General features: G+C 34.3%; 1 protein-coding gene and 1 pseudogene across 1 annotated transcript in view; one reads left to right on the forward strand and one right to left on the reverse strand.

Annotated features, from left to right (window-relative positions):
* PTPRQ (protein tyrosine phosphatase receptor type Q) overlaps positions 1-16,926 on the reverse strand; it is a 196,462-nt gene that overhangs the window by 50,721 nt on the left and 128,815 nt on the right. Inside the window, 2 exon segments of the mRNA XM_049783346.1 lie at positions 14,508-14,581; positions 16,564-16,786. Of these exon segments, the coding sequence (XP_049639303.1) occupies positions 14,508-14,581; positions 16,564-16,786 (297 nt within the window).
* LOC126023259 (uncharacterized) lies at positions 9,314-9,415 on the forward strand (annotated as a pseudogene).

The raw sequence follows: 16,926 nt of genomic DNA on the forward strand, positions 1-16,926 counted from the left end.
ATATAAACTGGCTGAGAAACATATCTTCCTACTATGAGTAAAGAAGAAATTCCCTCCTCTCATCTTACATGAAATCCTTGATCTCCCAAAGTCCTAGATCCTTTAATTTAGAATAAGACCCCCACCTTAGTTCTCTCCTCCTTATTACCACTAAATTCTCTGTTAGCACATATTACAAGATGTATTTCCCTCTGCTAGTCTGTTGGTTGTTCTTAAACTGCTGATGTGACTCTGAAACCCAGAGATGTGGGAAAGTTTCCCCTGCATCTTAGCAGATGTATCATTGATTTTAAAAGTAATAATATCATTTAACTTACTTAGATAAATTATGTTCTGCTTCTAAGTACTTCAGACATAAAGAAAATGCATAAGTAAAGATGGCACAATTAAATTAGTTCAGTAATATTTGTAGGTTGGTTGTGATTATCTTGCACAGTTTTACTACTCTCTCTGCTGCCTGCATTGTGGGACAGAACATCATCCTATATCTCCTTGAAATTTTCTCTGGATGCCCAACTAATCTCCCTGTGCCTAGGCATGTGCCTTTTTAAAATATATTTCCAACAGGATGTCATAGAAATCTTCTTAACACTGTGCTGTCTGTTCCAATTCTCATCTTTCCCTGAGAAAAAAACAGTATAATCTAGTCCTTTAATAAGCTCCCTGTTACCCCTTTAACTTCCTTGCCAGTCTCCATTTTTTTTTAAATTTTTCTTTTCTTTCTCTTTTGTAGCTGCCCTAGCTTCCTTATTTTTCCTGGCACATACCAGCTCTTTCTTTTTAAAAATTTGTTATTATTAAATTGCTGTTGTCACACCATCAATAGGAATTTCCTATTTCTCTAGGACAGGGGTCTTCAAACTACGGCCCACGGGCCACATATTGTATTTATTCCCATTTTGTTTCTTCACTTCTTAATAAGATATATTCAGTGTGCATAAAAATTTGTTCATAATTTTTGTTTTTACTATAATCTGGCCCTCCAACAGTCTGAAGAACAGTGAACTGGCCCCTGTTTAAAAAGTTTGAGGACCCCTGCTCTAGGAGGTTAAATAGAAGGCCCGCTAAAATGTCATATTTTTAGCATGGATGGCTTCATTTACCCTCAAGGGGTTTTCACCAAAGGCCCACTGCAGAGTTATTTCACCCCTGCCTATGGAGAGTTGGAAAAATTCCATAGAGAAATTTCTGAGATTCATGTTATGGTACTGGCATTATATTCCCTTCATATTATTTTGTCTTAAAATTAATTCTCCCTTCTGCTGACATTCGCAGGCAAAATATAGCCTTGATTAAAACCCCTTTACCTGGATAATTTTTGGCACCAAATCAAAGACAATATTTTTTTCTCTCTTCAAATTGCCCTTGCAGTGCCTCCTTCTGAGATGCAAGGGCTTAGCCAGAATGCAGATTTTGGGCTATTGGCTTTTCCCAGAAATTGAGAACTACACCTTTCAGAATTTAGCTTTCTCCTTTCACTTCAACCTCTAAAACAATAGAGCCTATTCTCCTTAGAATAAATACTTGACAAAATTCCTACAATTTTTTTTATTTCTTACTAATTTTATTTCTTACTAATTTTACATCTGAGGCTAGCTTATCAGAAACTGCTTTGAGATGTTAAACTTGACCTTCTCCTTTGTAACTCAGAACTCTTGCTGCTTACTCCCATAGTTTGATATATTGTTTTATTGTTAAGCTCTGCTTTGAATTGTAAACATTCTTCTCATACTTGTGACCAGCAGTCACTCCCTAAAACTCCTAGCTGAAAAATTAAAATTAGAATGCTGTTCTCCATACATTTGTGTCTGCTCTCATATTTTCTTCTTATTTCACCGCCATGCATCCACTCTCCTCAAGAGGATTCAAAAGAAGCCCTCTAATTGAAATAGGACCCCAAGAGTTAGTCCACAAGACACTATGAGATAGTGTTAAAAACTTGTTGATAGTTGAGTTTGGTCATCCAACACCCATCCTTCACTTCACTTCCCACCAATTTCTCTAATTATTCTTTCATCACCTCTGTCTCCTCTCTCTTTCTCACTCTGTCTCTGTCTCTCTCCCTCTCCTTTCTTTTTCTTTTTTTAGGCACTGTGGTTTATAATACTGTTACTGAGGGATGTCATACTAGCTCACTCTTGTTTTTTGTTTGTTTATTTTTTGTTTGTTTTTGCACCAGTCTCTTTTCTTAATTTTTTGTTGTCTATTTTTAATGAGAAGTTCAATGTTCCCTTTGTAATGAAGCCTAGCCTAACCACCAATATATGCCCACACCAAACTAGGACATTTGAAGCTCTTGCCTCTAAATGCAGAGTGGCTATGTATGGAGAAGAAAGTACTGAACATTGAGTGTGTTTATAATAGCTAGAATCTCAATTATAATACATTCTTATAAGGATAGTGTTGTTATCCAAAGACATACCATAAAGTTATCTCTCTCTTTCCTTGCACATGCTCTGAGGAAAACACTAGCAATGACATGGTGAGAAGGAGATTTCTGCCAGATAAGAATCCTCACCAAATACCAAACTGACTCAAGCATAGAAAAATATTAGAGAAGGGATCGTGTAAAGATACCAGCTTAACATATTTTGTTTGGCAGGCCAAATAGTGTCAGAAATCACCATATTTAAAATTAAAAGCTACAAGGGCTAAAGACATAGCAGAGTGGGTAGGGCATTTGTCTTTTACACAGTCTACTCAAGTTTTGGAATACCATGGCAGAATCAGGAGTAAACCCTAAGTATGCCAAATGTGACCTAACACATATATTCTTACTTAAAATTAATTATATCTCCCTTATTTCCTCCATCCCTTTTATACCCTCTCTCTATTTTGTTCTCTTTCTTTCATAGTCCCTCCAATATCAATATATCTTTTAGTCATTTACTTAATTTTTTCATTCTAACATTTGTCCAGATGTAAACTTTCTGAGGGCAAGAGTTTTTTTTCTTTTTTCTTTTTTCAAAACTTTATTGAAAATTATGAAAATAGTGCTAGGTTCCAAGTAAAAGCTCTAAATACTTTCTGAACTTATTGATAAATACAAATACTAATTTTGAAATAAAAATCTATTTTTTTTACCCTGACAAGACATATGAAGATCTCCACAAAGAGTAGTGAGTATAGTTAGGGAAATAACTATACTACCAACTATCATTACTATCTTAATAAGTGAGAAAAGTAAAATGCCTGTCTTGAATACAGACATGGATTGGGAGTGGGGTGGGCATCGGTGGTGGGAATGTTGCACTGGTAAAGGGGGATGTTCTGTGTATGACTGAAACTCAACTGCAATCATGGTGCTTAAATAAAGATTTTATATTAAAAATAAAATAAATAAGAATATACAATTGATCAACTTTTAGATATATTGCTAATAATAATTAATGAATCAAATTCAAACTATATAATTTATAATTTTCTACAAAACATTGAAGATTAGTGACAAAATAACCCAGCTGAAGAACTATAAAATTCAGATATTAACACTTCATTTTTTTTCACTGAATCTGTGCTAATAGTTTGAAAGAATTCCAGTGTTTATTTTACATGGGAGATCAAATGAACAGCAAATTTAGACATATTTTAGGGATTCTGGGTTCTCTAGATTTTACAGCTACATTTAGAAAATACTTAAGTACTATGTAACTCACTGCATACTATTTTTATAGAATAAAATGTACAAGGTTTAGTTTGTGAAGTTTTGCATGCTGATTCTACTTGGAACTGTATGGGAAAAGACACATGGAGATAAATTAAAAAATTAAAAATTCATCTTCATCAGTAATATTGAATTACTGAACCTTAGAACTCAGTGGAAAACATGATTTCATAGACCACAAGAAAATAATCAGATGAGATTACTGTTTCAAAGCACTAGCCAAGTGAAGTAAGGCAATGACATATACTGTATTAATAAACAGTATGTAATCCTTTGGGCACATTTACACAAAGTACCTCTGGGAAAGAACAAAGTGTTCCATGATTGTTGGGTACAAATTCTGATACTGTGCTGATCATGTGCCCATAGAAAATTAGTGGTACATAATAAAGTCACTTCTACGAATCCCTTAATATAAAATGAATTTTTTCATATGGAAATGGAAATGTCTCTTTTTCAAATAAGAACAAATCATTTTCTGACTAGATTTAAAATCCTTTGAAAAGTCAAATTAAACAGCATTATTTGCATAATAAACTGTGCTACTGTAATTAACCCAGGCATATTTGTGAAGAAATAATTTTCCATAAGTATTATCTTTTCATTTAAATTCAGCATATAGATCTGCTTTTAAAAGCCAGATTTACAACTTTAAAAAGCAGCCATAATTAAAGAAGTTATAAAGCTCACAGAACATTGTTGATTATTTGACAGTACATATTGTTGACAGTTTTGTTTAACTTTGTGATAATTGCAAAATAAAGCAAAAATAAATAAATAAAGCAAAATAAAGCAAGTTTAGTCTAAGGGGTTCTTTTTCCCACCCAGTATAAAAACATTTACTAAAGGTAGTTCGGTTGTATTATTCAAAATGTACACATTAAAATATGCAAAATTTGTTATTCCCACACATCAGGTTGTTAAATACTAACTACAGATGATCAACAAGCTTTCAGATTTTAGGGAGAAGTCACATTAATTCATTTTTCAAGCAAAAAGGGATTACCATATTTGGGAGTATAAAAATAAAATATGCTTATGCATTAATCTCAAACTCAGATAAGAAGATATAAAGAAAGGCACCTAAAAGTAAGTTTAATGTTAAAATAAAGGTACTATAGGAAAAGGAAATCTTTATGAACAAATACATTACCAACAGTAATAAATCAAGAGATACTTGAGCACTTAACAATTTGCAAGCATGTGCTACAACTCTGATTTTAGAAGCCAAGTAGAATAAGACATTATCATATTTAAATTTAAAAGCTACAAGGACCAAAGAGAATATTGAGTGGGTAGGACACGCCTGGGTTTAGAAGTTGATTCTGACACTCCAAAGCTCTTTAACATAAACAGACCAAAAAAAAAAAAAAAACCTCAGGTATAGATAAATTATTTAGAGTACTAGCATCAGACTTCTTGTTAGTGAAATTATCCATAAATAAAACAGTATATAATCTGAGGTTATACTGAAGAGCCCATAGATTTTCTTTAAAAAAAAAAATAACACACAAAAGTGTGGGTACATTATCTCAGAATCATTAATAATTTTTTTCTATTCAATCTTTCATTTATCTAACTTAATCTCTCTGTAAAGTTTTGAGATAGATACATATTATGTTTTTTTATTTAGAAACTATTCAGCAGTGAATACAATAAAGGAACATCCCAAACCAGTAAATTAAATATATACCAAAGAAACCTGAAATGCATCTATGAAATCTATGATGTTCCCTCTATGATGTTCATTTCCTATTTAATATCATAAAATTTTCCCCAATTCCTTAGTCAAGTGAGCCTTTTGCTTTTGAAAATACATAGAAGTCTCCTATATCTGGGACCCTGGGCCAGGGGTCCTCAAATGTTTTAAACAGGGAGCCAGTTCACTGTTCCTCAGACCATTGGAGGGTCTGACTATAATAAAAACAAAACTTATGAATGAATTCTTATGCACACTGCATATATCTTATTTTGCAATGAAGAAACAAAACAGATACAAATACAATATGTGGTCTGCGGGCCATAGTTTGAGGACCACTGTGGGCTTTCCCCATTTCCCACCCAGCTCTAGAGGAGGGAGGGTTTGGGTGAGGTGGTGAGTTTCCAGGCTTCCAGCTCTTGAAGGATCTCTTTCTGGGAGCCGGGAGCTCTTGCCAGTATGGGGAATGGCAGCACAAGAGGTGCTGCCTTATGGAAGTCTCAGGCAATTTTCCTTCTTATCCTTGCCCAATCTGAAATTGCATGGAGGCCCCATGTGGAAATACGGACAATTGTTTGGAAATCATTGGGTTTAATCTGTTTTTCATAGACACAATGTCTATGTTGTATACTTTCCTTCCCCCCCTTGGCTCACCACCCAGTAGCTCACTTTTAGTCCTTTACTCTCTCACTTCCACCACCTATTACCCCACATTTAACCATTTTTACCCTCAGTTCTTGGCTCCCCACAAAGCACATCATTATCCCCACCCAAGCTAGCTGCCAAACAGCTACCAAATTGGAAAAAAAAATAGACTCTCAGTCTGAAAAGAATCCAGTACTTTGTTCCTACTTATCTACTCACAGCGGCCTCCTGTCATCCACCTTCCTTCACTCTTAACTGTGGTTGCTACCATACTAGGTTTCTGATTAGTTCCCACTCAAATGCATTTCCTGATATGGAACTGCTGGGAGTCATTTTGCAGACTCTAGAAGGCCAAATCACAGACCAAAGTGGCATCTAGAATTCAGCACCCTCCTTCCGACTATTTCTAATGACATAAAAAGGACATGCATACCTCCTTTGAATATCCTAGATGTATTCCCTTACGTGCAATAACTTTTTTGACTATCCCCTTTACAGCGACAATTGTGCCCACTGTTTTCTTTCTTTCTTTCTTTCTTTCTTTTCTTTCTTTCTTTTCTTTCTTCTTTCTTTCTTTCTATTTCTTTCTTTCTTTCTTCTTTCTTTCTTTCTTTCTTCTTTCTTTTTCTTTTTTCTTTCTTTCTTTTCTTTCTTTCTTTTCTTTCTTTTTCTTTCTTTCTTTCTTTCTTTCTTTCTTCTTTTTTTCTTCTTTCTTTCTTTCTCTCTCTTCTCTTTCTTTCTTTCTCTCTTTCTCTTTCTCTTTCTTTCTTTCTTTCTTTCTTTCTTTCTTTCTTTTCTTTTTTCTTTCTTTCTTTCTTCTTCTTTCTTTCTTTCTTTCTTTCTTTCTTTCTTTCTTTCTTTCTTTCTTTCTTTCTTTCTTTCTTTTCTCTTTCTTTCATTCTTTCTCTCTCTCTCTTTCTTTTTTTTTTTTTTTTTGTTTTTGGGCCACACCCTGTGACGCTCAGGGGTTACTCCTGGCTATGCGCTCAGAAGTTGCTCCTGGCTTCTTGGGGGACCATATGGGACGCCGGGGAATCGAACCGCAGTCCGTCCTAGGCTAGCGCAGGCAAGGCAGGCACCTTACCTCCAGCGCCACCGCCCGGCCCCCCCCTCTCTCTTTCTCTCTTTCTTTCTCTCTCTTTCTCTCTTTCTTTCTTTCTTTTCTTTCTTCTTTCTCTTTCTTTCTTTCTTTCTTTCTTTCTTTCTTTCTTTCTTTCTTCTTTCTTTCTTTTTCTTTCTTTCTTTCTTTCTTTCTTTCTTTCTTTCTTTCTTTCTCTTTCTTTCTCTTTCTTTCCTTTCTTTTTTTTCTTTCTGTGATCATTTCAACAAGGAATTCTGGTAGAAGAGTATTTTGCTTTAGAATTCACATTGGAAACAAGTTAAGGGGTTTGTTGGACTTGTTCTCTCGGCTACCCAGAGGCACCAATAATACATAGTGGCATTGTTCCTCCTTTGCATAGTGCATTAAAATGTAAAATTACTACATATACAAACAAGTTATTATCTAATAGAGATAGGAACACAAATTTTGTAATGCCTTATACCCTGAACACTGGCATAATGACTTAGCTAAGACCTCCAAAGAATGAACATTTCCCATACACCCCTGAACTATTGACCATCTATGGAAACAACCACAATAGTTTACAACATCACCAGGAAGCAAACCTCTACCAGGATGACCCTACCGTTACCTTGGCATTGACTTTACTGCAAGGAGTGTTCCCTTAACACCCAGATGACTCAGCAACAACAACTTGCTTGCAGGGCAGGATACCTTGCATCTAATGCTGAAGTGAAACTAGATTACACTCCACATCCTGACATCGATGACACAGAAACCAGAATCTTTAACTACAGAAACCAGATACCACTAACAACTAATGTGTGAAAAAATTTCGCCTTGACCACAAAGAATGTCTCAGGGGTTGGACAACCTACTATGCCTGGAACCCAGAGTCAGTCTTATGCCAGAAAACTTCAGGGATAAGGACTCTTGTATTTAGGCTAAGGCTGTTTATTGTTGTTGTTTTTCATTTTACCCATATTTTCTGAGCCAATGCAAACAACAAGTGCCACTCTCAGACCGTTATTACTGTGTTTTTTTTTAACTCTTATTCTCTTTTTTTTTCTTTTTTTTTTTAAAGAAGAGCTTAGTAAACTTCCTGCTGGTGCTTCAATGAATTCATTGAGAGTCAATAATTTTCAAAAATATTCTTTCCTTTTTCTTCCATTTCTTTAGTTTTTCTTTCAATTTTCTATTTTTTAAAAATAATGTTGCTTTTGGTCTCCCTAAAAATGTATTATTATCAGTTATGTCAACTATGTAATGCATTTTCTTTAAATAAATTAATTTAAAAAAAGAAAAATGAAGTCTCCTATATCTGTTTCAAAGTAAGCATATTGGAATTGTTTTCACTGGAAGTCTAGTAATTACAGAAGAAATGTTATGACAAAGAAAACAATCAGAGAGCTTTTGTGTGTCCCAGAGTGTTAAAGTTTGATCTTGTTAAGCTTTAATGAAGCCCTGAAAGATGCAGAAAAAAGTGTGGCCTGCTTTTCACAACAAGAAATCCTCATTAATTAAAATTTGAATCCAAACATTGCCTACTAGTATATTCAAAAAGTTAATAGGCAGCTCAAGAATCGGGGTGGGTTTTAAATAAGATTTTCAGGTGAATTTTGTTAATCAAATGCTAAATAAATAGTAATAAAAATCTTTAGAAAAGTAAAAATTAAATAGATGTATCACTTTAGGATTAGAATAATGGCACCTGCCACTTTCAATACTTATACTAACATGTCATAAATATTTTTTAAAGTATAAGCTTTTCTTTGACCTCTATTTCCCTATACAATAAAGGCAAGCCTGTGTGTTTTTTGTTTTTGTTAAAATTAAGACTTTTAGTTCACATATTTAAAATTATACTTTTGTACTAATTTAAATTCTTAATTTTATTTTAGAGAAGGATTGACACTATAACTTGATTTCTTGAAGCAGTGTTTTGTAGTTTTGTATAGATTTTTACCTCTTTAGTTAAACTGACTCAAAGGTACTTGATTTTTCTGTGGCACAATTGTGAATGGAGTTTTTGTTTGTTTGTTTGTTTGTTTTGTTCCCCAATTCACAATACAGCCCAGGCAAAAGGCCTGTCTAGAGTACAGGCTGGTGTGGGATGGGAAGGAAGGACACTTGGGATATTGGTCATGGGAATGTTGCACTGGTGAAGGATTTATATGTATATATATATATATATATATATATATATATATATAATCAAAAAGGAAAAGAAAAGAAAAGATAATGCCTCCCAATTCTTACCACAGGCTGTGTTCTTTACAATGACTGTATAGAAAGAGGAGGTACAGTAAATGCACCCCATATACACGTGAATGGAGTTTTTTTTCAATGTCTCTTTCTTCTCTTTCATTATTTATACCAGGGGTCCTCAAACTTTTTAAACAGGGGGCCAGTTCACTGTCCCTCAGACCATTGGAGGGTCTGACTATAGTAAAAACAAAACTTATGAATGAATTCTTATGCACACTGCATTATTTTGCAATGAAGAAACAAAACAGATACAAATACAATATGCTGCCCGTGGGCCATAGTTTGAGGACCATAGATTTATATATAAAAACCATGGATATTTGCATGTCGATTTTGCATACTGGCACTTTACTATAAATGTAGGGTTTTCTAAATATAGTATCATGTCATCTTAAAAAGGTGACATGACTTCTATTTCTATCTAAATCCCCTTGATATCTTTTTCTTATCTGATTGTGATGGTAAGTACTTCTAGTACTCTTTAGGATAGAGGCAGTGAGAGAAGGCAACCTTGTATTGTGCTATATCTTAGAGAAAATGCCTTTAGTTTTTCCTTATTTAGTATATTATTTGCCATGGGCTTGTAATAAATGTTGTTGACTATACTGAAAAAATTCTTTTCATTCCCATCTTGTTGAGAATTTTATCATAAATGGGTTTTGGACTTTATAAAATGCCTTTTCTACCTCTAATGATATGATTGTATTATTTTTATTTTTTCTTTTGTTGATATGGTGTATTACATTGATTGACTTCATATATTAAACCATCCTTGTCTGTCTGGGATGAAAGCTACTTGGTCATTGTGTATGACTTCATGATGGACCACTGTATGCTATTTGCTAGGATTTTGTTGAGCATCTTTTAATCTGTGTTCATTAAGGATATTGACCTATGGTTCTCTTTTTTCATGACATCTGTCTGCTTTTGGTATCAGGGTGATGTTAGCTTCATAAAAATTATTTGGGAATGTTTCTGTTTCTTCAATTTCCTGAATGAACTTGAAAAGCTTTGGCAGTAGGTCCTCTTTAAAGGTTTGAAATAATTCACTAGTGAATCTATTTGGGCCTGAGTTTTGTTTGGGGGAACTCTTTTGATTACCATTTCAGTTTACACAATAGTGATAAATCTGTTCAGATATGCCAGATTATCTTGGTTTAACCTTGGGAGGTTTAAGGAGTCTAAGAAATTATCCATTTCTTCCAGGTTCCCTTGTTTTATGGCATAACATAGATCGAAATAATCTCTGATTACCCTTTGAATTTCTTTACCCTTTTCATTTCTAATTCAGTTTTTTAAGTTTATCCCTCTTTCTTTCTTTGTGATTCTTGCTAATGGTATATAGATCTTGTTTATTTTTCAGGCACAACTTTGCTTTCATTGATTATTTTTATTGTATTTTAAGTTTCCAGTTCATTAATTTCTGCTCTAAGCTTTATTAATAACCTCTTTACTTCTTTGTTCATCATAGCATTATTTACAATAGCCAGAATCTGGAAACAACACAGTGCCTGACAAAAGATGAATACATTTACACAATGGAATACTATACAGCCATAGGAGAAATAAAGTCATGAAGTTTGTTTATGAACTGACATGGAGACTATTATTCTGAGTGAAATGAGTCATAGAACAGGTATAGACATAGAATTGTCTCACTCATCTGGAGGATATAAGAAAAGTAAAATAGAGTATTGTAATAATATTTAGTGTTATCTGAATATTAGATGATATGTCTAATATTATATCCAATATGTATCTAATATTATCTAATATTAGAGATGATGATCAGGAGGACCAGTCCATGGTAGGAAGTTTGTCACAAAGAATGGTGAGTGTAATAAAGAAAGACTGTATCCTAAACTTTGCCTTAAGATCTGTGCAGGGGTGGGGGAAAAAAAAGATCTGTGCAAATACCAAGAACTCTAATTACATATTTTGACAGCCACAACTGAGCAGAAAGTTTCCTGACATGATAAAAAGACCTTGGGGTTTGACAATGAGCATGTCTGAAGCCTATAGTTGTTCCCATGACATTATACCTCAAGGGTGGAGAAATCCTGTATATCTCAGGCCAAGGGAATTCCCTTTCTAATTTCCCCAATACTAACTGTATCCTATGCAAACACAACAACAAACCACAAAACCTTGCCATAGCAGCCCTCCTTCCTTCCTTTTTATTCTTTTTTCTCTTTTTGTTCTTGTTGTTTATTATTGCTGTTGTGCTTTGTGTTTTGGTTTGTTTTTTTGTTTGTTTGTTTTTGTATTTTTTCACTCTTTTTTTTTCGGGCCACACCCAGTGATGCTCAGGGGTTACTCTTGGCTATGGGCTCAGAAATCGCTCCTGGCTTGGGGGGCCATATGGGATGCCAGAGATCTAACCAAGGTCCGTCATAGGTGAGCCTTGTGCAAGGCAAATGCGTTACCACTGCGCTACCGCTCTGGTCCCTCCCATTCTTCTTTTAAATTGATATTGATAGCTCCTAGATGAACTCCTCCCAGATTTTTTTAAATCTCAAAAGAACCACAGAACTTGAATCATCTTGTTCTGCCTCATAAATTGAGTGGGGGGGGGGAATAAAGTGAGCAAACAGACACATGAATATTGAGTGCAAATAAAAAGTGATCAGATCTAAATACCAAACCCAAAGTCAATAACAACAGAATCAAGATATCCAATCCAAATTATATACAAAAGGCACTTGTCACACTAGCAATCCAGGGGGCAAAGGAGGAGATATGGGATGTATCCTGGGAACATAAATGGAGGGAGAACAACACTGGTGATAGAAATGGCTCTAATTCACTGTCACTATGTACCTTAAATATAACTGTAAAAGACTTATAATTCACATTGGTCACAATAAAAATTAAAAATAAAATAAGCAAAAAATAAGAATGATGAGTGCATTTAAAGTAAAGAAGGGTCTACTATGACAATGATAGTTGCAACTGATCACTCTGGACAAGAACTGGGTGGTGAAAGGGGATAAAGTGACAATCATGGTACCGCTTCATTAATAATAGTGCAAACCAATGTGTCAAAAAAGAAAAGAGAGAGAAGAAAAATGCCTGCCCCGTAGACAGATGGGAGACAAGGGAAGGAGGAAAACTAAGGTCATTGGTAGAATGAAATGTATACTGCAAACCAATATGTCTATAAAAAAAAGAGAGAAAGAGAAAGATAGATAGATAAACAGAAGAAAATGTATACCCCAGAGATAGGAAGGGGAGAGATCATGGTGGAAGGGGAGAGGAAAACTGGGGATATTGGTGGCAGGAAAAATGCACTGGTGACAGTTATTATTGTACAAAGTATGACTGTAACCCAATTCTGATCATCTTTACCGTTTTTTTTAAATAAAACTTTATTTTGAACAACCTTGTAACAATGGGTTTAAATAAATAAATAAATAAATAAATATAAAAAAGTAAAAAGCAGGCTTTAATAGAATAAAAAAAGATGCAAGATTTTCGTAATGGAGAAAAAACTGCAGGCTGATGTTTTGTAAGATTATTTTTCCTCAGATTATGGTGAACATATTGAAAGTGGGAAAACTCTTCTTCCACTAACATTCTTACTAAATTCTACTGCAGTTCACAGTATACTTTGAATCTGAACAACATGCAAATTTCCACATTTTTTAGATTTTGGCATAGAGAAAATATAAAGTTGGTTTTACTCATAAATTTGGGTTAAATGATTTCCCCTAAGAAGTATTTCTAAAATCTCTTATTATCAAAGAAACAATACAATTTTTATGTCTATAATTATACTTTTTAATTTTGTTTTTGTTTTTGGGCCACATCCGGTGACACTCACGGGTTACTCCTGGCTATGCGCTCTGAGATCGCTCCTGGCTTGGGGGACCATATGGGACGCCAGGGATCAAATCGAGGTCTAACCTGGGTCAGCCACATGCAAAGTAAATGCCTTACTCCTGCACTATCACTTCGGCACCTAATTTATTTTTAATGTAAATATTATAATCTCATTTTACAAGTAAATAAATCAAAATTTAAAAGTACTAAATATTAGGAATTAAGTTATTTCTTCAAATAACAGAGCTAAGATTTGACTCCAGGTCTAAACAGTGCATTTTGTATTATAATGCTTAATGTTTAATTATAATGGGCTATGTTTTATTATAATGAAATCTATACCAGGCCTAGTCTGGCTATATTATTAGTTTATTTGGCCTTTGTTTCATCTCCAATTTGGGATTAATGTTAGTATCTCAGCAAATTTCTCAGCTTCCACATAGCTGACACTATGCATCAGGTCATTGTGTGTAAAGGGCTATGTTAGGTTCCTTGGAATGTCCACAGCCTCTCTACCTAATACCAATAGCTCTGCCCCCACAACTGTGATACTCAAAAATGCTCCCATGCATTTCCCCAATTCCCTGAAAAATAAAGTTGACTTTGTGAACCACCCATCTGAGAGTAGTGAAGAATTCTGCTATTACATGATTATAACATTGACATTGACTAATGTTAAAAAGAATGATTGCAGGGCCCGGAGAGATAGCACAGCGATGTTTGCCTTGCAAGCAGCCGATCCAGGACCAAAGGTGGTTGGTTCGAATCCCGGTGTCCCATATGGTCCCCCGTGCCTGCCAGGAGCTATTTCTGAGCAGACAGCCAGGAGTAACCCCTAAACACCGCCGGGTGTGACCGAAAAACCAAAAAAAAAAAAAAAAAAAAAAAGAATGATTGCAAAGAAAAAGAGAAGAAATAATATCTTTGTCATTGACTAAATCTGCAATTTTTCCAGGACTAATTGGTTACATTTAATTGAAATAACTTCATGAAAATATTGTTTAGGAAGAAAATCAAATTATAGAGGATAGGCAAACTTCTGGTATTAGGACCATTCCAGTAAAAATTTTCATAATCTCTTCCCTTACTCTTAGGTAAAAATGTTTAACATACAAAATTGCCTATTAAATATATTTTCTTACTAAAATATTAGTGAACAGTATAGAATGAATATCATATAAAATTATGTCTAGTTGTCAACCCAACTTTTAAAAAAATATTACAGATACAATCTTTTTCTTAGACTAATTGATCTTGAAATAAATTTGTACTTTAAAAATTTACATTTACTAATGAATCTTACAACTGTGAATAGTATGTTGAGATAATAACCAAATATACCTTACCTAAAGTCTTAATAGGGTCAGAGTACTCAGAGTCAGTAAATTGTCCCATGATGTTTGTGGCTCTAAATTTAAATCTAAGAAATAAAAATAAAAGTCAATATTTTATGCCATATTAATTTTCAGGAATACATTTACAAATAAGTATCGAAATACACATTTTTATTCAAGAGGGAAGCAAATTCATTTACCACCAGGCAAAATATACACTAATGTTATGTGAGACAAATAATCATTCTGCACAAGGACCTCTTCAGCTAAAATTTTGTGCAAGTGACTCAAGTGTTGAGCAAACTCAGAAGCAATTGACAAATTGATAAGTGAATCCAATTACTCAACTTTATAAATGTGCTTGGAATAGATGGTCTAATGCTGGTGAGAAGAATGTTGCCCACATATGCAAGAGGCATAATAGGGAATATACAATACTTCAAACTCTTAAAAATCCATGTGAGACAATGGCCAAATAGAACTTCAGTTGCTCACATATAAAGCACTGTACATGTGAGTCTAATGTTGAAAGGGAAGGAATATACCTGGCAGTACTTGGGGTCCAGGAAAATGCCCAGTCCTGTTAAGAGTGCACAGTTCTCCTGACTGACATAGGTTTGAAAGTTTGAAAGTTTGAAAATGTGTCTCACTAGATAGCATTGTGCTTCTTTATTCTGTGTGTGAACAGTTGGATTTTTCTTTCCCTTCTTTTGTCAGATTAAGTAGAAACAGTTGCAGAATTAAATTAATTAAAAATATATCTGACAGGCCCAGAGAGATAGCACAGTGGTGTTTGCCTTGCAAGCAGCCAATCCAGGACCTAAGGTGGTTGGTTCGAATCCCGGTGTCCCATATGATCCCCTGTGCCTGCCAGGAGCTATTTCTGAGCAGACAGCCAGGAGTAACCCCTGAGCACCGCCGAGTGTGGCCCAAAAACCAAATATATATATATATATATATATATATATATATATATATATATACACACACATATATATACATATATATACATATATATCTGACTATTTCTAACCATCTCCAAGTATATAAGAATTAAGTTCTTTAAAAATGATAGAAATTCCAGAATTCTAGATAGTAAACTAACTTACAATAATAAATAACAATGAAGAATTTAACAAACTGCCTTGCTTGGGGGTCTTGCCCAGCAATACTCAAGTGCATTTGCATTGGGTGGGGCTGCTTTCAGGAGACAATTGTGGGGGTCAGAGACCTGTCCTAGGAATCCAATGTGCTGAGCAATCATTTCTGCCTGATCTGAAAGTGAGTGCCTAGTCTACTCCCAACTTCTTACTGAATTTATAAAGGGCTTATTTTCAGGAAATTGCAATTGAAATAATACTTCACTATCAAGTTTTGTGGCAACTCAAATCTCATACAATAGTCTAGTAATTAAAGTAATGAACCCTAATGAAAAACCAAAGCACTTCATAAATGATGCTGGGTACTTGTCAGCCAAATTTCTAATTTCTCTAACTTTATAAAGGTTAGTTTAATCTAAGAAAGCTATAAAAATCCATAATGACTTACCAAGAGGCAAAAATGAGACCAGCTACATGTAAAATATTTAGCGAGGAGCTGGAGAGATAGCACAGGAGGTACTTGCCAGGTTTGATCTCCAGCATCCCATATGGTCCCCTGAGCCCACCAAGAATGATTACTGAGTGCAGAGCCAGGAGTAAGCCTTGATTACTTCCAGGTGTGTTCCTCAAACCAAATATTTTAGCATTTTCTAAATTTTGGGATAAGTAATTTTTAAATTAAAATATATAATATTACAATCAAAATTATTTATCTGTATAAAATAGAAGGGAAACAATAAATTTAGCAAACAATTAATAAAATAAAATGTTTGTATTTATTTTTAATAAATTTGATAATTACTGACCTTAGAGTATGTCATAAATATTTCAATCACTCATTTGTTTGAAAGTGTAAGGAACAGGGAATTCAACATTATCTGTGGGTGCCAAGTGTTCCTTGAAAAGGATGGATAAAAGGTACAGCTACCTTATTAGCATAAAGTATCATAGACAGAAACTATACTTACAAGTATTGCTTTTTGGGTTTCAGAGGCCCATTGCAGAACGTATTCTCATTGCCAGGAATCATGCATGCATTATCAGCTCCAATGATGTAGATTTCGTCATTGCCACTAAACTTTGTCTTTCCTTCTGAACATGGCGGGTTTGGAAAACCTTCGTTTGTAAAATATGGCCTTGGTTTATGAAAATAAGCATCATACCACTTTGTTATATTTCCATCATGCTGAGCTATTTTCAGAGAAAAAATAACAATTACAAGTGACATGTAAATGCATTTTCACTTTAATAAAAAGTATTTCTGTCATTGTACGAGAGAAATTGAAATGTCTCTAACTTTGTTGAACACCAGAACTACTTGGATCAGCAGA

This window comes from Suncus etruscus, chromosome 11, assembly GCF_024139225.1.
Source record: "Suncus etruscus isolate mSunEtr1 chromosome 11, mSunEtr1.pri.cur, whole genome shotgun sequence".
Lineage (NCBI taxonomy): Eukaryota > Metazoa > Chordata > Mammalia > Eulipotyphla > Soricidae > Suncus > Suncus etruscus.